At 48.8% G+C, this 25,774-nt stretch overlaps 1 protein-coding gene across 2 annotated transcripts in view; it reads left to right on the forward strand.

The window, feature by feature from the left end:
* The window catches only part of GLS (glutaminase), a 1,476,479-nt gene that overhangs the window by 513,929 nt on the left and 936,776 nt on the right, over positions 1-25,774 (forward strand). For both annotated transcript variants that reach the window (XM_069615676.1, XM_069615675.1), the window contains exon 9: positions 23,916-23,974. In XM_069615676.1, coding sequence (XP_069471777.1) covers positions 23,916-23,974 — 59 coding nt within the window. The remainder of the gene's footprint in view (positions 1-23,915; positions 23,975-25,774) is intronic.

Here is a 25,774-nt window from a genome sequence, read left to right on the forward strand (position 1 = left end):
GTGCTTATCGTGCACATCATGTTTTTGGCTGTCTGAAACTCTGGTGATTTATGAGCCTTTCGTGGCAAGGTCTCCTGCGAAGTAAACGACCGTTGGCCTATGAAGCTCTGCATAGCCCTGCTGAGCAGTAGTGACTGATGATGTCACACATGCAGCAGGGGGAGATGGTGAGGCGTAGAATGTTCTTTGGAATGTGCTATTGTTAGAGCTTCGTATTATAAGTGCTGTTTTCCCTGAGGATGTAAAAGGGAAAGTACTTTAAGGAATCTGATGTTTGGCAAGACATGTGTCTTAGAAGGAAGGAAGCAAAATATGTGTGCAGCTATATTAAGGCAGGAATGAACAATGCTTAGAACATGGGAACCCTATGATACGAATCGGATCCAAGAGACATGGTTTGTTTAGGTGCCAAATGCTGTGGTCTCTGCTTGGCAAAAGAGACATTTTTGGCGGATTGTGATGCTGCCATGCCGCTCCGTCTCAGTTAGTGAGGCGACAGGTAGCGGCCAACAAATAAGGTGACATTTTTAGGTCATGACAGTATGGTGGGGTATAGGCTTGTGCAGAGAGTAACAGCGATAATGTCGGGTAGTTTGGAACTTTAATATACCTATTTAAAACTGACGGAGCATTTTGCATGTGCAGGATGGTGAGTGCCTTGGTGCGATGTGAATCTGTAGAATGGAGGCACTGCGAGGATGCAAATGAGTTCGTGTTTATAGAAGCTATATATGCATCTTAAACTGCGCTGTTCTGTTATGTAAATGGGTAAGTGAAACAGTGACAATATAGTGTGGTAATATGTTGTATTGAAGGGTATTTAGCATAATTCTTTTGAGGAATTGCAGGTTTCGAGTGCCAAGCACCATGGCACATGGACACCAATGTGCATAAACCGTTGCTGTTAGTGTAAGATGGGTGGTATGTGTATGAGTGTGATAGCTTTAATCATTTTGAGGATTTTCAGCTATATTGCACATGTCAGTAGTGCCTGTGTAAACGGCTATGGACTCATAGGTTCGCTTAAGAGCCTGCAAATGGCTATGGACGTTTTAGTGTTAGTTTTGGGGATTTTACTTACTATGAGCAACATGGTTTTGTATTCAAATGTGCACAACGCAAATGCTTTCAATGCGGTTTATGTATTGTTTACAGCATATGGTTGCAGCATTCTATGATTTTGGAATGTATGTTATGATGAATCTGACTCAGATAGGTTGGAGAGAGTCAGTGATTGTTGGGTATTGGGTGAACTCACATTCAGCATGGAAGTGTTGCAGTGTGAAATGCATGGTTTGAACTGTTTGGGTAATGTCAGTGGGGTATATAGTTTTCCTTACATTGTTTTGGTTTGGTTTGGGTAGTTACCTGTCGTGGTAAAAGTTGAACAACCATGTGATTGTTCTAGAGTGAGGTAGCGCCTCGACTCTTTCAATTAAGGATGTTAGGATTTTCTAGTTTCGTGTGAGGGGATTGGTCTGGTTATAGGGGTTACCTGATTCCGGTAAAGGTTGAACAGCGATGAGGTTTTTCTGTGAGGGAGGTAGCGCCTCCTCTAGGTTTTTTTTTTCTCCTTCTCATTACATTGGACAGTAGGTAGCTGGTGGTAAAGGGGTAGCTGGGGACGCCTGGTAATGACCCGTCGGTATTGAGTGTGGTAAGTCCTGAGATGATGAGTAAATTGTTACTTGTGGTATTTATTGTGGATTTCGTTGTATCCATGGGTTCAACAGCTTGTTTTGGGTTAGGATGTTTTCCTTGCTATAAGACCGTTTAGTTTTTACCAGTCATTGATGTTGGCATTGGGAGTGCGTGGCCACCGCTCCCAATGTGTTTGGAAGGCTTGTACATCCTGGTGTGGTGTAATGAGTGTGGTATTAAGACCATGGGTGTTTGTGATCTCAGTGATGTTGTATGTTTCCACTTTGTGAATCCCTGTTGGAGTGAGGTTGTGATTGTATTTTTGGAGGCTTTGAGGGTTCCAGGGTGGCAGCCTGGACACCCGCGTTGTTGTAGGCGGTGGTAGGAGGTGTAGCAGTCTTGTGGTTGTTCAGGAATGTAGGTGAAGTAGCCCAGTTTCAGGGTTGGCCAGGTCCTGGGGTGAGAGCCCAGTTGCTTGTTTGTGGCAGGAACAGGCAGATGGATGACAGTATTTTTGTTATTGGTAGATTGAATGTAGTTGTCGGGGTGTGATGTTTTGATGTTTGGGTTTGGCCGTGGAAGTGTCCGTCTGCCAGTTGAGTGTTACGTGTGCGTATATCTTGGAAGGTGGTAGTTGTGTTGTTCTGGTATGTGACTTGTTCTGTGCATGTATGGTTTAGTAAAGGAAGGAGTTGTGTTGTATTGTGCCTGTCTGAGGTGAGGTAGCTTGAGATGTCATGTGGAATGTTTATGTGTGGATGATGGAATATTCTGAGTCGGTGTTCTGTGTAGAGGCGGTTACAGCTGGCTGGCCCTGGGTGATGGGAGCCGGGGTTGTCACAGCTTATGTCCTTTATGTCTTCATGTGGATTTGTAACTTAGAACTTGGAAATAAACTTACCTGTAGAAATCTTAAAGAGCCTGGAACCTGCTTTTTAACACATACAGGAAGAAACTGTACTCCGTCTCCATGCACCTGCGTCAATCCATCGCAGATGCCATGCTGGCAGCCGCTAACCAGAGGTTTTGGCAGGAAAGAGCGGACTCCCTTCCAGAACTTCCAGTTCATAGCCAGGCACGCTTCAAGGCGGGTCTAGGAGAAGCCAAGCTGGTTGTGCAGGACATCATGGAGTCCACCGTGGCCCACATCGATACCTCTGGCCGGGCCAGCTGCATCGCCACGGACATGAGAAGGACGGCCTGGCTTCGGGCTACTAAATTTAACCCCAATGTCCAGGAATGCATATTGGACCTTCCGTTCGAGGGTAGTGACCTCTTCCACTCTACCACCAACGAGGAATTAGATAAAAAGAAAAACAGCTTGCAAACTGTGAAGTCTTTATCTATCCCAAGGCATACACCCAGTCGCATCAAAGCTCTGACAGGGGGCGGTCGTTCGGCGGGTTACGGGGCTTCCAGGAATGGAGGTTGAGACAACCTGACTGCTCACCGAGTCAGCACTGGCACAAACAACAATAATGGGGGGGTCAAAGTCTTCTTCCAGTCCCCCTCCTCAGCAGCAGCATCAGAAGGAAAGAAAGCATGACGCGTTCCTTCGGGTCCACATGTATCCATTGGGGGGGCAGGCTTGCCTTTCACGTGCAATTTTGGTGCCAGAACTTTGCGGACTTTGGGATCCTCTCTGTAGTATCCTCGGGGTACCGCCTACCGGTCCCTTCTCCTCCTCCTTCCTCCCCTCCACTCCCACAGATTGGGACAGCAACTCTGTTGGCAGAGATCCGGTCGCTCGTTGAGAGCCAGGCAGTGGAAGAAGTCTCAGCCTCCCAGAGAAGATTGGGCTTTTATTCCAGGATTTTCGCCATACAAAAAAGGAACCAGGCAGGCCTGAGAGTTGTTGAACATATCCACCATCAACCTCTCCCTCCCTCTTCAAAAATTCAAGCTGGTAACGCCAGCGCTCATTGCATAGACACTAGACAGGGGACACTGGATGTGCTCCCTGGATCTGAAGGAGTGCCTATCTACACGTCCCTGTCTGGCAGCCGCATCACCCCTTCCTACGTTTCAGGATCATGGGCTGCAATTTCCAGTACAATGTGCTACCCTTTTGCCTCAACTCAGCCCCCAGGGTATTGTCATGAGCGCTACTCCCGAGGAGCCAAGACTGACCCAGCGTCCCCGGAAGCAGGCTCATCATCCACACCCCCGGTTCCAGCAGACCCCTACAGGGGCCCTTTGGACCATGTCCTTGCGCCTCTGGCGCCAGGCTCATAAGGAACCACAGTCCCGGCGCCATGGGCGCCGGGCTCATATTCTTAAAGTGTGCAGTAGTGATTGGGTGGACTTACCTGTGGCAGACCATGCTGCATACTCACCTAGAACAATCCAAGCTGGGTGAAGTCCCAGCCACTGGCTGGGAGGGACCAATCCTCTGTTACAGGAACTCTTTTCTTACCTGGGTGAGGCTGGAGGAAGAATACGCACACCAAAGCACTTCTCCACTATTTAAACCACGCCCGATAGAATTCACGTGCTTCGCGTTATTCTGCAACAGCAGCAGGACGCTCACCGAGTCGGCTCCTGCATTCCAGGTCCAGACACACCCTCATCTTCTCGAGCAGCAACCTGTGGATGAAGAAAAGGCACAGGAACATCTACTCACCAGAATTCAGCCACAAGAGTCCAGTCTCCGACAACCTGCAAATAAAGACATAAGGTTAGAAAACGGGCAACACGCTCGCAGCTGCGCTCGCTTACCTTATCCATCCGTGATCACACCGGAGTTCACCGCGGCCTTCGCTTCGGCAGCATCCCAGCACCTGGAAGACAAAAGACATTGTTAGTGGTGTCCGAGCCAAAGGGTTCGCAACTCAGTTATACTTACGCGCTTCTTCACGCGCAGCAGCGGCAGCATCGCCCTCAGCATTTCGGCACCTGAAAGGAAGGAAAAGACATTATCAGAGGCGCCCATTTGGAAACGGCCACAATTCAGTAATACTTACGTGCCACCGCACGTGCAACAGCGGCGGCATCGCCCACAGCATCTCGGCACCTGAAAGACAGAAAAGGACATTATAAAAGGGTGCTCCTTCAGAAGCGGCCTCAGATCTTCTATACTCACGAGCCTCTTCTTGCACAGCAGTGGTGGTGTCGCCAACAGCTCCTCGGCACCTGAAGGACTATTACAAGCCACAAAAGGACACTGAGCCTAAACACTGAAATCATCCAGTGACGTAACTGGATTCCACGCGCCCCTGCACCAGAAGCAGGATGGAGAGCTCAGCTTTACTAAACCAAAGGTGAGAGTTCGTGGAGACCAGGCGAGAACCAAGAGGTGGGAAAAGCAGAAGATTGGTGGGAGAACTTATCCAACCAGCTTGTAATAACCCCTTTTTCTTCCACCTGCAGAAAACTCACCTTACAAGCCAGACAGTCAATATTCGGAGGTCCTGCGCAGAGCGTCTTCCGAGTTCTACGCCTCATCATAGTCATAGAAGCAACTGTAGCAGTCCAGTTTGGGTCAGCGCCTCCGTGGGAATCAGGTGAGCGTTACAGAACGCGAAGCCTACCCATAATCTCCTACCCAGGCGCTATGGAAACTTCCGACACTGACCAATTGGCCCAGTTGTTGGGGGAATTAAGAGCTGAAGTCCATGCTGTTCGCCAGGAAACGAACGCCCTTAAGAGGGAATTGATAATGTCAAAAGAACGAACTGACAATCTCGCCAGACAGTTATTACAGAGTCAAGCGGGGCAAACTCCTCTACCTAACTCAGGGGGGAATTATACCCCAGTTACTTCAACCAATCCCGTTCAAATCAACCTACCTGGAAATGTGCCATTGGCACCACCTGAATGCTTTTCCGGTGACCCTAAAAGATTTGCTGTGTTTATAAATCAATGCCGACTGCACTTTCTTTGTAGACCCGCAGCCTTTCCAACTGACCAGACCAATGTAGCCTTTGTACTTTCGTATTTTAGCGGCAGCGCCGCTGATTGGTCGATCCCTCTGGTTACACAGGATGACCCAATTCTTCGGAACTTCTCAGCCTTCCAGGCGAGTATGGAGAGACTTTTTGCAAGACATTCCCAAGGGCAGGCCCTGGACAACGAACTTCTCTCCCTGCGACAGGGCAACCAGGACCTCTTAGCCTACATTGCATCTTTTAATAGGTTAATCGTGGAAACTAGATGGCCCGAGGATAAAAGGATCACGCTATTTCACAGAGGTCTGCATGGTGAACTTAAAGACGTCCTTGCCCAGGTCGTGAATCCTCCTCAGGACTGTTCGGAATATATTGATTTGGTGGTCCAATTGGATCATAGGCTCCAAAACAGAAAGGCGGACCGATCCAGGTTTGAAACCCGAGTATTCACGAAAACACAAAGCAACGCCAAAGGGGTCGACACCGTTGAACCTATGCAGATTGGGGCCGTAAAGGGTCCCTTAACCCAGAAAGAGCGTGACAGAAGACGACAAATGCAATTGTGCCTCTATTGTGGAAACTCTGGACATTTTCTTCGAGATTGCCCGGTAAAACCACCTAAGAAGACAGTAGGAGCTTCTGACAAGAACGCTGAAAAGCCTGAGCCGGGAAACGACCTCGCCCGACAAGTGTAGAGGTCCGCTTGCCGAGCTTAAAAACCAGTTCTTTAACCTCGCACTTCATAATGCATATGGTCCTCGTAAACCCAAAGCAACCAGAATGTTTGCATGCTAATAAGGCATACATTGATAGTGGAGCAATAGGAAATTACGTGGACTGCGAATTGGCTTCCAGGATGAACCTACCTCTTTGTCCAAAGGCGGTTAAAGACGTCATTACCACGGTGGATGGGACCGAAATCGCCTCCGGACCGGTAACCCATACCACTGCTGAAGTGACGTTACTAGGCCAAGACGGGCATCGGGAGGTAATGGTGTTCGACGTGATCAAGGCTCCTCAATTCCAAGTAATCCTAGGAATTCCTTGGTTGGAGAAACACAACCCTCAGATAGATTGGCGAGCAAAGACGATAATGTTCCCTGAGTGTGCACCAACCTGTTATCCACGACCCAGCATTGGCCTAGCGTCAGCAACGACTGACGGTCCACAATTACCGCAAGAGTATCGAGAGTTCCAAGATGTTTTTCAAAAGGAACAGGCTAACACCTTGCCACCTCACAGATCATACGATTGTCAGATAGATCTGCTACCCGGTGCAACTCCCCCTTGCAGTAGGATTTACGCCCTCACCGAGCCTGAGAACCTTCATCTGCGACAGTATTTAGACCAGTATCTGGCCAATGGCTTTATCCGTCCGTCAAAGTCTCCTGCATCCTCGGCTCTGTTCTTCGTACCAAAAAAAGAAGGTGACCTCAGAACCTGTATTGATTACCGTGCTCTGAATCAGATAACAGTAAAAAATAGATACCCCTTACCTCTGATCCCGGAACTCCTCGACCAGGTGAAAAATGCCTGTATTTATACCAAGCTTGATCTCCGGGGAGCTTATCATTTGGTACGGATCAAGGAAGGTGATGAATGGAAGACGGCATTTCGCACTAAGTATGGGCTATTTGAATACCAAGTGATGCCCTTCGGACTATGCAATGCGCCGGCCGCCTTCCAATATTTCATGAATGACGTCCTCAGAGAGCTCATTGATGTCTGTGTTGTCGTCTACATAGACGACATTCTTGTGTACTCATCTTCGGAAGCTGATCATCGAAATCATGTTAGGGCGGTCCTTGGAAAAACTTCGCCAACATAAACTCTTTGCCAAGCTCGAGAAATGTGCCTTTCATGTCACCGAGGTCGAATTTCTGGGATTTATTCTGACACCCAAAGGAGTCCACATGGACTCGAGAAAAGTTGACGCAATCCTCAAATGGCCATCTCCTACTTCCGTGAAAGGCGTTCAAAGCATGCTAGGCTTTGCCAATTTTTACCGCAGATTTATTCCAGAGTTTTCACGAGTGGTACAACCCATCACATCCCTCTTAAGAAAAAATAAGCGCTTTGAATGGTCTTCAGAAGCTGAACAAGCCTTCCAAGAGCTAAAGGCCAAGTTCACCTCGGCGCCAATACTGAAACACCCACGCCCGGATCTCCCTTACATCGTTGAAACCGACGCCTCCAGCTTAGCAATGGGAGCAGTTCTATCACAAAGGGATCCAGAGACTAACCAACTGCATCCTGTGGCGTTTTGGTCTCGAAAGTTCTCGGCGCCTGAGATTAATTACACCATCACGGACAAAGAGCTTTTAGCTATTAAATCCCCCCTTAAGGCCTGGCGGCATTATCTCCTCGGGGCCAAACACACCGTTACGGTGATCACCGATCATCGAAATCTACAGTATCTGAAAACCGCCAAAGCTCAATCCTCCAGACAGCTTCGCTGGGCTCTATTCTTTGCTGAATTTGACTTCGTGATCACTTACCGCCCGGGCAACAAGAACGGCAAAGCGGATGCTCTTTCCCGAATTGGAATGGGAGATAACGTTGTCAATCCCGAACCCGTACCAATAATTCCTGAACAAAGGATCTTGGGTCTGATTTCTTCGCAATCCATCGAGGATATTGAGGCAAAAACTAAACAACTTGTGACCCCATCAGACTTACAGAGCTGGTTACAAAGAGGAGAGAACTTCACCGTAAACAATGACTTGCCTTATTTCCAAGGACGATTATTCCTACCACACGCCGATTTACAAAAACAGGTAATCTCCTGTTATCATGATTCATTAATGGAGGGTCACCCTGGCATCGCCAAAACCACAGAAAAAGTGAAGAGACACTTCTGGTGGCCTTCATGGAGAAAAGACATAAAAGAATTTGTGATGTCCTGTGGTGTGTGCGCTCAAAACAAGGGTCAAAAGAAAAGGCCGGCTGGTCTTCTGCAACCATTAGACATTCCACCGTGTCCCTGGCATACCCTTTCCATTGACTTCATCACAGACTTACCCTCTTGTTCCGGGTACAACACTATTCTCGTTATTGTGGATTTGTTTTCTAAAATGGCCCACTTCATTCCGCTAAAAGGCTTACCTTCAGCTTCAGTACTAGCCAGAGAATTCCTTGAAAACATTGTCCCGTTACACGGCTTCCCGTCGGTACTAATCTCTGATAGAGGAAGCCAGTTTATTTCTCACTTTTGGCGTAGTTGTTGTCGGTCAGCTCAAATCGATGTAAGACTTTCAACCAGCCATCACCCCCAGACCGACGGGCAAACCGAGAGAACAAACCAGACTCTCGAACAATATTTACGATGCATGCTACAACAGTCTGAAAGCAACTGGAAGGACATCCTTTGGATAGCTGAATATGCATACAACAATTCAGTTCATTCGGGAACCGGGAAGAGTCCCTTCTACATCTTGTATGGAATTCATCCTCGAACCTCCAACTTCGACCCACCTCAAGATCTTGGAACACCCGCCGTATATCAGTTGCACTCTGTTATTACCCAAGCTTTCAAGGAAGCGACTGCACATCTACAGCAAGCTAAAGAAAGGTACAAAAAAGGAGCAGACCAACACCGAAGCGATGCCCCTCAATACCAGGTTGGGGATCAAGTCTGGTTGTCCACCAAACATTTATCGCTAAAAGGACCTCACACCTTCAACCCCAAATACCTGGGACCATATTCAATTACGGCCATAATTAATCCAGTGGCCGTTAAATTAGATTTGCCAACCCATATGAGAATACATCCTGTGTTTCACGTATCTCTTTTGAAACCCATGCAACCTGGAACCAGACTGACCAGACCTCCAGAACCCATTCAGGTGAATGGAGAGCCCGAATTTGAAGTTAAAAACATTTTGGACTCCAAGATCATCAAATCAAAACTATTCTACCTAATCGACTGGAAAGGCTACGGACCCCAGGAAAGATCCTGGGAACCCTATGTCTACGTCCATGCTCCTCGTCTAGTCAGGAAATTCCACCGAACCTTTCCCGATAAACCAAAACCCCCGGGGAGGACAAGTTTGGGAGGGGCCTTGAGGGGGGGTGCTGTCATGAGCGCTTCTCCCGAGGAGCCAAGACTGGCCCAGCGTCCCCGGAAGCAGGCTCATCATCCACACCCCCGATTCCAGCAGACCCCTTCAGGGGCCCTTTGGACCATGTCCTTGCGCCTCTGGCGCCAGGCTCATAAGGAACCACAGTCCCGGCGCCATGGGCGCCGGGCTCATATTCTTAAAGTGTGCAGTAGTGATTGGGTGGACTTACCTGTGGCAGACCATGCTGCATACTCACCTAGAACAATCCAAGCTGGGTGAAGTCCCAGCCACTGGCTGGGAGGGACCAATCCTCTGTTACAGGAACTCTTTTCTTACCTGGGTGAGGCTGGAGGAAGAATACGCACCAAAGCACTTCTCCACTATTTAAACCACGCCCGATAGAATTCACGTGCTTCGTGTTATTCTGCAACAGCAGCAAGACGCTCACCGAGTCGGCTCCTGCATTCCAGGTCCAGACACACCCTCAGCTTCTCGAGCAGCAACCTGTGGATGAAGAAAAGGCACAGGAACATCTACTCACCAGAATTCAGCCACAAGAGTCCAGTCTCTGACAACCTGCAAATAAAGACATAAGGTTAGAACACGGGCAACACGCTTGCAGCTGCGCTCGCTTACCTTATCCATCCGCGATCACACCGGAGTTCACCGCGGCCTTCGCTTCGGCAGCATCCAAGCACCTGGAAGACAAAAGACATTGTTAGTGGTGTCCGAGCCAAAGGGTTCGCAACTCAGTTATACTTACGCGCTTCTTCACGCACAGCAGCGGCAGCATCGCCCTCAGCATTTCAGCATCTGAAAGAAAGGAAAAGACATTATTAGAGGTGCCCATTTTGAAGTGGCCACAATTCAGTAATACTTACGCGCTTCTTCACGCGCAGCAGCGGCAGCATCGCCCTCAGCATTTCGGCACCTGAAAGGAAGGAAAAGACATTATCAGAGGCGCCCATTTGGAAACGGCCACAATTCAGTTATACTTACGTGCCACCGCACGTGCAACAGCGGCGGCATCGCCCACAGCATCTCAGCACCTGAAAGACAGAAAAGGACATTATAAAAGGGTGCTCCTTCAGAAGCGGCCTCAGATCTTCTATACTCACGAGCCTCTTCTTGCACAGCAGTGGTGGTGTCGCCAACAGCTCCTCGGCACCGGAAGGACTATTACAAGCCACAAAAGGACACTGAGCCTAAACACTGAAATCATCCAGTGACGTAACTGGATTCCACACGCCCCTGCACCAGAAGCAGGATGGAGAGCTCGGCTTTACTAAACCAAAGGTGAGAGTTCGTGGAGACCAGTCGAGAACCAAGAGGTGGGAAAAGCAGAAGATTGGTGGGAGAACTTATCCAACCAGCTTGTAATTACCCCTTTTTCTTCCACCTGCAGAAAACTCACCTTACAAGCCAGACAGTCAATATTCGGAGGTCCTGCCCAGAGCGTCTTCCGAGTTCTACGCCTCATCATAGTCATAGAAGCAACTGTAGCAGTCCAGTTTGGGTCAGCGCCTCCGTGGGAATCAGGTGAGCGTTACAGGTATTCACCAGACTCATGAATATGATGGCAGCCCTCCTCAGGGCCCAGGGCCACCATGTCTACCCGTACCTGGACGACTGGCTCGTCAGGGCGAGATCTCCAGAGGGAGTAACCCACACCTCCTCCACACTTATGAACACACTCCACGACCTGGGGTTTACTATCAACCTCAAGAAGCCTCAGCTGCAGCCCATGCAGAACCTGCGGACTGGCAGGCCCTCTCGGCAGCCGCCCAGCAGGTCACCATCACTACGGACTCCTCCCTGGAAGGCTAGCGTGCCACTCAGGACAGCCACAGCGTCCACGGAGTCTGGACCCGGCAGGAACAGGAGTCACAAATCAACTGGCTGGAGCTCAGGGCCATCTGGCTAGCCCTCAGAGCCTTCCTTCCGCTCATTGGAGGCAGGACAGTCCTTATCCAGACCGACAACTCCACCAGCATGTACTATGTCAACAAGCATGGGGGTACCAGGTCCCTTCCACTGTGCAGCCTAGCGGTCAGCATGTGGGAATGGGCCCTCGAGAACATAATCTACTTCACGGCCGTCCACCTCCCGGTGGACGGGCTCAGCAGACTGGGAGCAGACAATTACGAATGGCAATTGAATGACCAGGTGCTGCAGGTGGTCTTCAACACATGGGGCCACCCTCAGGTGGATCTATTTGCCTCATGGAAGAACAGGAAGTGCCATCAGTTCGTGCCTTGGCAGGGGCAGGGTCCCGGCTCCTTTGGCACCGCATTGCAGATCCAATGCGAGGGCATGACAGCCTATGCCTTTCCTCCCACACCACTAGGGTAATCTGCAGGCTAAAGGAAGCTTGTCACCTCAGCATCATTTTGATAGCTCCCTGGTGGGGGCGCTGAGACTGTGGTTCTCCGAGCTGCTCAGCCTCACCGACAGACCACCCATTCACCTTCCGCTGGGCCCAGCACATCTCCTGTCCCAGCACATCTCCTGTCCCAGCAGGAGAGCAGGGTCCTCCACCCTGCTCCTCTGAAGTTAGCCCTCGCAGCATGGTTCTTGAGCAGATCACCCTCAAGCACCTGAGCCTATCTCAGGCCAACATGGAGATCATTAAGGAAGCCAGGAGCAAGGCTACCAGGAGCCAATACAAGTTTAAATGGAGTAGATTCTGTTACTGGGTGAACTCGGAGATCAGCCCCCTTACCTGCACGCTGGACGATGTGCTCTCCTACTCGGCGCACCTTGCACACTCAGGCGTGCAGGTGGACACATCGGACCTATCTGGCAGCCATAGGGGCCTACCGAAATTGGGAGGAGGAGTTCTTCTCTTCCAACCCTGTGGTCCAGAAGCATTTGGCGGGCTTGTCCAGGCTTTTCCGCCCATCAAGAAGCCACACCCTGTGTGGGACCTCAATGTGGTGTTGACCGCCTTGGCACACAAACCTTTCGAGCCAAGCGCGTCCGCGGACATCAGGCTGGTCACTATTAAGACAGCTTTGCTAGTGGGACTCACCTCTGCGCGAAGAGTCAGCAAAATCCAGGCTCTGGTGGCCTCAGAGCCCTATACTATTTTCCACAGGGATAAGGTGGTCCTGGAGACTTACCCGGCATTCCTGCCTAAGGTACCCTCTGCATTCCATCTGAATGAGGAAATAGTTTTGCCCACATTTTTTGCTGACCCCAAGGATGAGGGGGACAGGACCAAGTGCTTCCGCAAGTCGGGCACACTCTTTGTCACCTTTGGAGGATCCAGGCCTGGCTATCAAGCATCCAAGGCTTCGATCGCTCGATGGGTGCTTGCGGCCATCAAGGAGGCCTACAAGGGGCAGCAGAAGCCACTGCCAGCTAACATGCACGCTCACGCGGTCAGGGCCAAGGCCCCTGCTTCCAGCAGCAGGTCCAGTGGCAAGTCATAAGCAGAGCGGCCACCTGGCCCACCCCTTTGGCTTTCTGTAAGCATTACTGTTTGGACGTCGGCTCTAAGTCAGATGCGGCCTTCGGACAGGCGGTTCTGAGGAACCTATTTGCATAAGGAGAGTCTCCTCTCCACGCGGGGACTACATTCAGTTGTAATCGCTCATGCAGTATGGAGGAAAGGGGACGGAACGTAAGAGTAATTATAAGTTACTCACCGTAGTGACTAACATAGTCCCTTTTCCGCCATACGTCCCTCCATCCTCCCCCCTAATAATACTGGTGTCATTAGGCAATGTTGAATATTGTTGACGCATCAATGGGGACTGAGGAGTGGGGCCAGTGGGCGGAGTCAGGGTAGCGCATGCTCCCAAGGCCCCAATTCCTGCACGCCTCTAAATTTAAAGGGGAAGAAGGTTTTTCGTGTGAAAAAGGTTCCGTCTCCCGTCCCTACGAAGGAACATCTGTGCAGTATGGAGGAAAGGGCACGAAGGACTAAGAGTAAGTAAGTCACTACGGTGAGTAACGTATAATTTCTGCTACATCAACAACCAAAGATGCCCTTAAGGATGCAACTCTACCTTTCCTACTTATGGCTTTGGCAATGTGAGTTATACCCATTTTTAGGGAACATTTATAATCAGCAGGCTTCACCTTGTACAATCTTACATTCACCTCTTTGCTTTCCGCCCACCAAAGCAGCTTAACGGTATGCCTGTTAGTCTCTTTTGGCTGAAGACAATTCTTGCACAACTCTTGGCTTGGGCAACGTGTTTACTTTCTTGGTCTAGGGCAATGCTTACACTATGCTTGGGTTTGGAAAAAAGGTTGTTTCGCTCAGCTTGGGCAATGCTTGTTCCCTCAAACTCACAATTCAATGTTTAGTCACTTAACTTCAGTGCTACATTGTCTTCAACAACTTAATAATTGACTCTTCAGTTAACCTTCTCCTCAGAGTTTTTTTAAGCACACACAACCAATCTTCCATCTGTTCTCAGAAGTTTTAAGATTCAATTAATGTAATTCACAGTGTTTTACTCTTACGCAAGTGCTAGGGAAGTTGTTTGCTCACATGTGAGTTGTACTTTTGTAACTTCCCATTGTCCGACAATCAACGGTCGCTTTATTACTGCTTTCACCCTTACGTGAGTGATTCTTTTTGGCTACAGTTGGATGCCTTTGTTTGCGCAAGTGATCATAACGCTCAGTAACACTCACCGGCTTCTGTCTTGCTCCTATCTCGTGTCTGAGGACTTAAACTGCTTCAGGCTTCTTCTGGGCACACGCCCTTCCTCTGTGAAGGTGTCTCGAACCCTGCCACGCAGTCACAGAGCTCCTCCCACTCCTAGGACCCTTGGCTGCCGGCCAACACTCAGCCAGGGCCCCTCGCACACTTCTTCCTGCGCAATCTCTGCAAACGGGTCCACACGGGGAAAAGCAGTCTTCCTTCACGTCTTCTGCTGCACAACCTCTGCACTTCATATTTTGGGGCAACAGGACCGTCTCAGGACAAGCTAAAATCGGCTTGCTCAACGTCCCGGCATCCCTTCTTTCTGCCAACTTCTGCTTGGATTGCCAACAACGTGCTCTTGCTCTGCTGCTGCGACTATTCCAGCTACAACTCTATCTAATGGCCTGCACCTGCGAGGGCCTTTTAAGTGTCTCTGCTTCCCTCCGATGTCGGTCATTATCTGTAACAAGCTAACTACTCATGCAGCGTTGCTCTTCAGCCCTCATCCTCATCCCAGTACTTAGTGGCTTATGGGACTTGTAGTCCCAACCAACAGAATTAGGTTTTTCTCATTTCTTCTACTTGGCAATAAGCCATTAGAAGTGTGGGATTGTGGGCAAAGTTAAATAAGGTGTTATCCCAGTCTTACTGACCTGTTTCCCCCCTCATGTGATACCCCAAGGTCGGGATCAGGAAGCATCTGTCCTTCCCTGGCCACATAAGATGGGTCCCAGGCCAGGTTTATGGGGGAATCATTGCTGATTTATCACACATTATAAGCTGTCCTCATTAGAAGCACACTTCCTGCTAATATTTAAACCAATTGTAATTATAATTGTCTGTAACTTACCAAGATGCAACAAGCACCTAGAAGCCTAAGGGTTGAGCGCGCTACATGAATGTACAATAAATAAATATCCCCCTTCATCTGCCAAGTACTTCTCAACTGCTTCCCTCTACCCAGCCACCATTGACCTCACTCCTCTGCCTTTGATCTTATGCTATGGTGGCATATCGCAATTGCTGTAGCAAAAGCACAACCTTCGAGAAAGTGCATACTTAACCTGTACAACAGCAGCAGCACGCGAACTAGCAGTAAAAGGTATACTTACTGCCCTCCTCTGCTGTTAACTTGCTCCTTCAGCCCTCACATATGTAAGTAGTTTAGCAGGAATCCAAGAACTGTGCTTTTCGTCTGTTGTGTGACTTGTCTCCTCACGCGCCCTGCCTTGGAATGGCATGCTGATGCACCGAGGGTCCTAGAAGTATTCCCACCCTGTTAGGCAGAATCCTGTGCAGTTCCCTTAGGGAGCACTACAGAAGATTAGGACTACAGGTATATGCAATAAATCCCCTTTGGTATCAGTCTGTATCACAAAGATTTAGTTGGTAGCTGTAGCTAAGCAGTCAGACTTATCTCAAGAGGGAGATGAGCAGTATTCAGGGTTTACACAATAGGACTATAATACTATGGCACAAGGAAACACTGACCAAAGCTTTGTATTAAAAATAATTTATATTTATTTTACACACTTGTAGTTCAACACATCAATCACAGTTATTAAAGCAAGTTAAAATCAGTCAAGAAAAGTATACACAACTCCCTGATTAAATTGTAGACCGGTTTGAGCATGAGTGAAAACTGAGCAAAATGGCACAGTGAAAACCAAACACAAATGGCACTCTTAACAATTTCTCACAAGGGAGGGAAAGAACAAGTTATACAGGAATATACTTTTAAACACCCTAGCAACACTTCCCAATAAGATTGTGAACAAGTTTAGGCAAGACAGTACTCTAGCATGTATAATACTGAGGTGAAAACCGAGCAAAATGGTGCTTCACAAGTTTAAAAAGAGGTAAGGAAAAGGTTGTTATAAGAGTTGGGTGCACCGACACATTTCTAGGTGAGAAGCAATCTAGAGAAGGCAGTTGTAACAGATTTAGCCAGAGTCAATAGGCCTGGGCCAGAGTCGGTGGTACAGGGCAAAGTGCCTAGGAGCAAAATGTTCTTGTAGCTGCGGTCAAGTCTTTGTTAAACAATTTGAAAAGGCGGTTGCAGAAAGTGAAAGACAAGGTTAGTCGATAGGAGTGGCCAACCCAGGAGGTAGGTAAAGGATTTCAAACACCTTTAGCAATACCCCGCGAAACGGGAGTCCTGGCGGAACAATGTACCTGAAAAAGTGGAAGCGGCTCCTGCGGTGGCGGTGGTTCCTGGCAGTTCCTGCAGTTCCTGTTGCCCAGCAGAGGAAGAGAGGCTCTCGTCGTGGAGGAAGGTTCGAGTTACTGCACTGCCCAGGGCGAAGCCAGCTGCGGTGATGCCGAAACAGATTAAAAGGTACGCTCCTTTAAATGGCAGTCGTGGTGGACTGGTGCCTGGCTATCCGGTCTCCCGAGTGCAGGGCACTGGCGATTCGACCAAGGCAGGTCCTGGAAGGTGATTGGCAAACTGGTTGGCCCCACCAGCTCAAGGGAAGAAGGCTCTTGCAGATGAAGATCTTCTCTCGTCGTGTGGAGAAAAGTGGTGAGACGCTGCAGCAGGGCTTCACCGGTGGTTCAGTCGTTGCAGATGTCTTTGGCTTCTCTCCTCTTTGGCTTCTTAGTTCCAGTGGCAACGTCTTGCTCTTCCAGTCCTCAGGACCCTGATTTTATGAAAAAAGACCCCCATTCATACAGCCTAGCTGTCACTCACACAGTGGAGTGGTCATTCTCCAGCATTGGATCTTTCATGGATTCACATGCTTAGAATATTCCCCGTCAGACTGGGACTCCTCGGTACACATATATAGCCTTTTCCTATAGGAAAACTTCCGACACTTTTGTGTCCTATCTACGTCCTTTTAGGACCCGCCTACGCATCCTCCGTAGGCCGTCACAGTATAAGAGGCCCGCCCCCGCGGCTCCCCTTCAGATTTCAACTGTCTCCAAAGTAGTGGGATCTCCTCGTGTCGTCTTACTATTTTGTACAGGGTTGTGTACTTGGAGTTGGAGTGAGGTGAAATTTTCCTCCATGTCAGGAAAAGCGCTGTTCCGTCCGTGCGCGACGTGCGGCTTGAAAAAAGTTTACGAGGGGGACGGACATATGGATTGTATATACTGTCTCCACCCTCATTCGGCTGATAACTGCGACATATGCAAAGGGTTTTCTCAAAAGACCCTCAAAGACCGAAATCGACGGCTGGTGGCATGGTTGAATGATGGAGCGGGGGCATACCCCCCTTCAGAGGTAGGCTCCACACAATCGGCGAAAACATCACACCGCGCTGCCTCGTCGGAACCACCGGCGAAGAAATCTCGACCGACGGAAAAAGAGTCATCTCGGAGTCATTCAGCTAGAGAATCCTCGTCGAGAAAATCGTCATCTTCATTAAAAAAGCATGACAAGGAAAGGCCGAAATCCTCCTCGGGCGATCACCATAGATCGACCACGAGTCGATAGTCGAGTAAAAGCAGGCCAAGTGTGGAGAAGGCAGGACCGCCTAAACCACCTGGTAAGCCACCGTCGTCGACGGCGGTCCAGTCATCGGCCTCCACCCTACCACTGACGCATGTGGTATCCACCGTCCCACCGACAACGACTGCGACGGTGGCCTCGTCAACGGAGGTTCTACAGGAAGCCTGGAGGCCTGAAGTTTTTGATCCGATCCCTCTGGATACTTTACTGCAGGAACAGGCAGTGTCGCTGTCCTCGGGGGAGGACGAGAGCGAGAGCATAGCTGGCCCGGCAGACCTCGGGCTACGAGTGGTTGACAAGTCGTCGACGAGGGGATCCGGAATTCCGGCGTCTGCCCCTCTTCTCAATCCTCAATCTGTTTTGTCGTTGGAGATTCTGTCCACGCTTCAGTCTTTAGTACAGTCGTTGGACCAGAGACTACCTCAGGTAAACCTGCAACAGTCACCCGTCGACGAGCCGGGCCCGTCCCGTCCACCGACGCACTTACGCACGCCAGTCTCCGCACCACAGGCACCCCAAGAGGAAGGTGAGCTGCCAGATTCGGAGTCTGACAGGGGAGCCATGTCGGATATCTCATCATCCCCCTCCAGGGATCCAACCTGGGAGTCAGAGGTGGAGTTAGAAACCCCAAGAAGCCCAGCTCACCCGTCCCCCCCGGACGATATTGCATCATTCCATTCTATGATGGAGAAGGCGTGTAAGGAATTTGGTTTGTCCCAGGAAGAACAGATAAAGGACTGTTTTTTGTTCGACCACATGGGTAAGAGAAGGAGGTCAGTGTTCTCAATACCCATACTAGATCACGTGTGGAAGGAGGGTTTGCAGACAATGCGTCACCCCTTTTCGGAGCCGGCGGTAAAAGGACGCCTTGAGAAAAAGTTTAAGGCTCCAGAGTCTACCCCCAAGTGCTTATCCTCCCAACCAACGCCTGAATCGGTTATGTCGGCGGCAGCGGCGAGGAAAGCGAAGGCCCAGCACAAGTGCACGACTCCGCCTGAAAACGAGGCAAGACGTCAGGATGCCTTTGGCAAAAAAGTGCTATCCGTGGGAGCAACTACAGTAAAGGCTGCAAACTCTCTGGCTATTGTAGCCAGATACGACAGAGAAATGTGGCACAGGCTGGCTCCGTTGCTGGATCATCTTCCGGAAGAGCATAGGAAGGCAGCGGTGTTACTTGTCCGAGAGGGTGAGGAAGCCTCCAATCATGCAATAAGCATCGCGGTTGACCTCGCTGAATCAGGCTTCAAGTAAGTCAATAATGGGGTCGTGTTACGACGACAGTCATGGCTTAAGTGTACCTACTTAGTATTAGATATGCCCTTTGAGGGAGACCTTCTATTCGGAGAGAAAGTAGATGAGGCCCTAAAGGGAATGAAAGAGGACTCGGACACGGCACGTTCATTGGGTGCCCTCCAGAGTGGCCGAAGCTACAAGTCTTTTCGTCCCTTTAGAGGGGCTTCAGGTAATTCCAGATTCTCTGCGTCAGGAGACGGATCCTTCGGTAGGTCGGCTTACCCCTCCCAGGGATACAGGCGTGCTTCCCAAAGGCAAACCGACGCCGGAACTTCCAGACTTCCAGGAAGAGACCATCCTATCCGTCGTCGTCGAGAGACAAGCAAAAAAAGATCAGCAATGACGAACAACACACCGTTCTGGGGGGAAGAGTATCAGCCTATGTCGACGAATGGGAACGAATAACAATGGATCAATGGGTGCTGGACACAATAAGGAACGGGCATTCTCTACAATTCAAGCACAGCCCTCCGCACATTCCACCTGCGTTCACCGCTCATTCCCATCTGAGGGTACTGCAACAAGAGGTAACACTCATGTTAGCAAAGGGCGTGATAGAATTAGTTCCAACATCACAGAAATGTCAAGGAGTCTACTCCAGATACTTCGTCGTAAAAAAGCTGAACGGCAAATGGCGTCCCATTCTAGACTTACACGATCTCAACAAGTCTTTAAAGAGCCTAAAATTCTAAATGCTCACGTTGCAAGAAGTGATCCGAGCCGTTCAAGAAGGGGATTTTCTAGCGTCCCTGGATTTACAGGACGCGTACTTCCATATTCCAATGTTTGGTAAACACAGGAAGTTCCTGAGGTTTGTGATAGGGCGGACTCACTACCAGTTCACGGTTCTTCCCTTTGGGCTCAAGACCTCCCCCAGAACGTTCACGAAATGCCTGGCCCCAGTAGCGGCCTGGCTAAGGAAGCAAGGCCACCATGTATACCCATACCTCGACGACTGGCTGGTAAGGGGATCCTCCCCAGCGTCGACCAACACAAGTTTGCAAGCCACCATGCAGCTTCTACAACAGCTGGGATTTGCCATAAACTTCGAAAAATCCTCTCTGCGGCCATCGAGAACGTTGGTGTTCCTGGGGGCACAGTTCGAGACCCAGTCGGGGCTAGTGAAGCCTTCCCTCGACAGAACCTCAAAACTCAATCAACTGGCGAGCCGACTACGGCAAAACACCAGGCTCTCAGTGAGGAAATACGTTTCGGTCCCATCTGGTGCAAACTGTCGCCTATTCATGAGGCCAGTTCAGGAATTCCTCGCGGACCGGTGGACACAGGCCCAAGGATCGTGGTCAGACAAGATAACCATCAACGACGACAAACTGCTTCGGACCCTTCAGTGGTGGCAGAGTTTCCACAATCTGAACAACGGTGTACCCCTACAGGAACCGGAGTTCCAGCGAACCATAGTCACGGATGTGTCCCTAACCGGATGGGGAGCCCACATGGGCACTCTTCAAACTCAAGGTCGTTGGTCTCAAACGGAGTCACTCCTACACATAAACGTGTTAGAGCTCAGAGCAGTACGATGGGCCTTGAAGGCGTTCCTACCACACATCAAGGGATCGAGAGTACGAGTGCTGACGGACAATACGAAGGCCATGTTTTATTTGAGAAAACAAGGAGGGACGCGATCAAGGACTCTGTCCATAGAGGCCCAGAAAGTATGGCATTGGGCATTAAAGCACGAGATTTCCATCGTGGCTCACCATCTCCCGGGAGTGAGGAATTCGCAAGCAGATTCCCTCAGCAGAAGGATGGCCCAGATACACGAATGGGAAATGGACACAGTTCAGCTGATGAAAGTTTTCGAGAAATGGGGTCACCCCTCACTGGACGTTTTTGCAACCAAGGAAAACAAGAAATGCGAGCAATTCGCAAGCAGATGGCCTCAGGAGGGTTCCATGGGGGAGGCATTCTCCTTCCCATGGACGGACAAGTTCCTTTATGCTTTTCCTCCGTTTCCCCTCATACGGAGGACAGTACAGTGGATACGCAGGTACAGTTGCCGGGTAATTCTAGTGGCACCGTACTGGCCCGGGCAACCGTGGTTTTCCGACCTGCTTCACCTGTCGCTGGAACATCCAATAGCGTTTCCGAGAGTCCCGAACCTACTGTCCCGGGACAAAGGCACGGTGTGGCATCACGACCCGGACAGTCTCAACCTCACAGCCTGGCTCCTGACTTTTCGGAGTTCGGTACTTTAGACGTTTCGGAGGATTGTCAGAAAATTCTGCAAGCGGCTCGGGCCCCTTCTACCAACAAATCTTACACCTATAAGTGGCAGAGGTTCTGTGAATGGTGTCGAGGACAACAAGGCCTACATCCGTTGAAGGTGACTCCGGAGCAAGTTCTACCTTACCTGCTTCTCTTGGCAGAGGGGGGTTTACCTTTCACATCGATAAAGGTGCACCTGGCGGCCATCTCTAGGTTCACGAGGAAGAGACTCCCCCAGTAAAACGTTTCCCACCAACATGGAGTCTCAACATAGTGTTGGCAGGTTTAATGAAACCACCCTTTGAGCCTATGGCCACGTCGGACATGAAATTCATATCGTGGAAGTTGGCATTCTTAATTGCTATCACATCAGCTAGGAGAATCTCGGAACTGCAAGCGTTGGTCGTAGACCCGCCATACCTAAGATTCTTTAAAGACAAGGTGGTTCTGGCAACTAATCCTACGTTCGTCCCGAAAGTTCCTACAGTGTATCACAAACACTCGTCCATTGTTCTCCCTACTTTCTTCGCGACCCCATCATCAGCAGCAGAAAAAGCTCTTCATACCTTGGACGTTAAGAGGGCCCTAAAATTTTACCTACATCGTACACAAGAACTCAGGTCTACTCGACAACTGTTCATCGCATATGGTCCGTCGACGAGAGGAAAGGCAATTTCTAAGCAAGGATTGGCTCGATGGGTCTCGTCGACGATTGCGTTTTGCCACTCCAAGGCCGGAAGGCCGCTGCAAGGGCATCCTAGAGCCCATTCTAGAAGATCAACGTCCTCCTCAGCAGCATTATGGGCAGGAATTCCGCTAACGGACATATGCCAGGCTGCGGTATGGTCAGTGCCCCACACGTTTACCCGCCACTACTGCCTTGCCAGGCAGCATGCGGACGAGGTGCAGATGGGAAGAGCAGTCCTGCGCCATCTGTTTCAATAAGGTAAGCTCCACACTGTGGAGAGTTTTGTCTTTTCTACCTGTTGGTGACCGTATGCTTTATGGAGGTACAGTTATGAGTAAACTTATTTCTGGTGTACCTATGCATTGTGTATTGTGGTGAGGGTATATTACATTACATTCTCACCGCCGTATTCAGGTTTTACTGCTATACAATCTATTCTAAGCATGTGAATCCATGAAAGATCCAATGCTGGAGAAGGGAATAGTTTCTTACCTGTAACTCCATTTCTCCAGCATTGGTATCTTTCATGGATTCACATGCGCCCGCTAGCCTCCCCGGAATGCAATGTATATGCTTGATAGGTTTGACCCTTCCTACTTTGGAGGGGCCGAAATCTGAAGGGGAACCGCGGGGGCGGGCCTCTTATACTGTGACGGCCTACGGAGCATGCGTAGGCGGGTCCTAAAAGGATGTAGATAGGACACAAAAGTGTCGGAAGTTTTCCGATAGGAAAAGGCTATATATGTGTACCGAGGGGTCCCAGTCTGATGACGGGGAATATTCTAAGCATGTGAATCCATGAAAGATACCAATGCTGGAGAATTGGAGTTACAGGTAAGAAACTATTCCCTTCTGGCAGGAGACCCTCCAGCCTATCAGGGCAGAGTGCGACTTGGGTTGCGGAGGCAACCCTGTCCAGTGGGCCTACTCCCCCCTCCCAGACAATGGGTCCACCCCAGACTCAGTGGCGCCGAAAGGAGGGCTTCTTGGCAGAAGCCTGACAAAAGGACGAACAAAGGATCCCCGACCTGGGTTAGGATCTTAGAGATAGACATGAGAAAGAATTTATATAAAAGTTCTGGCAAATAAAACCTACCGGAGTAAAGTTAATATAAACATAAACCGGCGGTATGTTTGAGGCTGTCAGTAAATGTGGTAGCCTCGAACAATGGGAAATTCCATAGGGAAATATTTGCAGTTGAATATTTTTGGTAGTAACCACTGCCACCAGCCAAAAACATTTGCGAGAGGGACTGTACGGTACCCTCTCGAAAATGAACATAAGGGAAAAATGATTGACCCTTGCCAGTACCTCCATAGTAAGATGGGTTGTACTGGTTTAGTTCATAAAGATTGACTAAATTCAATGGGGACTTTACATGCCCTGGGAGACAGTAGTCAGTCCCAGGGTATGGAGTCTATGTTTGGGGGCCACTAGGACACCCCTGTGTTACTGCACGGAGGGTGCTGTGTAACACATGTGTATAACGATGGTTCCTATGAGGGTGAGATAAACCCCATACACATTAAACACAAAAAATAGCCTAGAACACACATAGCAAATATGCCTAAGAGTGGGGAAAAAACAAACCCTTCAAATCCAGCAAAGCTGCTGGGGGACTCTATAGGTAAGGGAAATTAGCCTTAGAATGAGAATTCTCCCTAACACACCCCCATGTTGTTTCCCCAGCCTGTCAGCAGCCATTAGAGGGTTGCTGAATAGCTGTGGGAAGGACAAAAGCTGGAAACCGCAGAAGGTAAACGCAGCTCTCAGCTCTCAAAGCCATGTGTGCATTCCGTTCCACAATGCTTGGGCTGGAGAAAACAGCTTGGCTTGGCTCTTTGCATCCTGCGGCCCATATGTTGGACCAGTCTGTATTAGAGCCTAATGACCTCCCTTGATATTCCTCTGTGCGTTTTATGGTTTTGCATGTGTATAATTTTGCAATACATTTGCTTGTTTGATTCATCATCATAATTATATTTTTTTGCTGTTTTACAGGTGATGCAATTTTTCAACCAGATGGCTGGTAATGACTATATTGGATTCAGTAATGCCACGTAGGTTTTCACCTCATATTTCATTACCAATTAAGTCAGTGTTTTCAGTGATGTTTATAAGATATGGAATCATATTCATATTTTTTACGTATAATGTATCCTTTTTAATTCGTTATATTTTGTACTGCACTTACCTTATGATATCTTCCAAAATGCACTATTAAACAAGACATCACACATTTTTTTTATTAAATGTGTACTACAGAAGATTTTTTCTCTTGAATAGTGTGACGTTTTCAATAAGCCACATGACGATGTACATAGGTTTTTAACTTTTACTATAAAAATGCATACAGAAAATGACAGTTGGGGCTCCAAGACTTGGGGTGGTCCATGGGGAGTTGCTAGGTGTGGATATGACCCGGGGCTATGCTGATGTCGGAACTGTTGGGACTGGGGGCTAGCTAGCCTTTTGGCTGTAGCTCCTGAGATTCTATCCGGGGCTACAACCAAAAGACCAAGGACTATAGCTCCCTTAGCCCCCCCTAGCAACGAAACCTTCCTTGAAAGGGCTCTCATCTACCTAGCTCAGGATCCCTTCTCTACCTTGTCGGACGATTCTCTAAAGCCAGGTGACCCCCTACTGTCAAAGCTAACCCTACTATAGTGGGGTCTATAGGCCGTAGTCTTCTATATGTAACTCCATAAGGGACTTTCTAAGTGACCTATGAGGTAATCCGAGTGCCTTGTTGTGCCTTTCCTCCAGATGACTGAGTCTCGACCTTCTCCTCACTCTCCTCCCCGTGTGTCTCTCTCTCTCTCTCTCTCTCTCTCTCTCTCTCTCTCTCTCTCTCAAACACACATCACACTCACCCTACTACTCTTACACCCTCACCATTCTCCCTCCAAAATTATCTTCAAACACTCACACACCAACAATCACATTTGTATTACCCTCTCAGTCCCAACACCTTACCTTCGCTCTCTCCAGGCAGCGAATCTCTAAGGACTGTGTTCCCGTGTTATAAGAAACACCGTTTTCTACATATATGTTTTGCTCCTAAAGAATGTTAAGCAACGTAAGCACTTAGAACAGAAACATGACATGTTATGTGCAGCCAATGTGGCCAGGATTTACAGATGCGCTTAAATTGAGAAGCTGAGCTAAAGCCAGCATGTTTTTTCTCTATAAAAAAGTCGAAGGAATGGACCAGTTATATCTTAACAAATAGTTGATATAAATTCTAATTTTTGCATTTCCTTATATAAGTCCCAAAAATATTATGTCATGTTGTAAAACACATAGAAGTATGGAGTTTATAAATGACAAAATGTTCCATAAGATGACTATGGTGATTGGAAAGAGAAAGAATGTGAGAGTATGAATGTGATGATTATACATTTGTAATGTCTTTATTAATTAAATTGATTAGGAAATGAACAAAAATGTGAACTTGAAATAGAATAAACTGATTTGTTTACACTTATGCAAGTAATTGTTATCATTGGTTCAGAGACACCACCCTGGCGGAGCTCCTTATGCAGTTAGATGGGGCACCTGGCCACGTATTCGTTTTTTTTTTTTTTTTTTACAAATCTTTTTACTAAGTTTTGCAACAATAAAGCAAACAGACAAGCAAGGATTCGCATTACATCCATCCACAGTTTACAAATAATTACATGTTTGTCAGGAAATGTGCCAATTTTTCCTCGGACAGAAACCCACCGTTTGTGTGTCCCACTCCCCAAAGTACGTAGCCCGCACCGTTCTCTCTTATGATCACAACCCAATAATGGGCCTCCCCCTAACCCCAAACGATATGCTTAGAGCAGCTGGTGATGGAGGCTGGAGCCTCAGCC

The sequence above is a fragment of the Ambystoma mexicanum genome, chromosome 9 (genome assembly GCF_040938575.1).
Source record: "Ambystoma mexicanum isolate Mex_15411 chromosome 9, UKY_AmexF1_1, whole genome shotgun sequence".
In the NCBI taxonomy this organism is placed as follows: Eukaryota; Metazoa; Chordata; class Amphibia; order Caudata; family Ambystomatidae; genus Ambystoma; species Ambystoma mexicanum.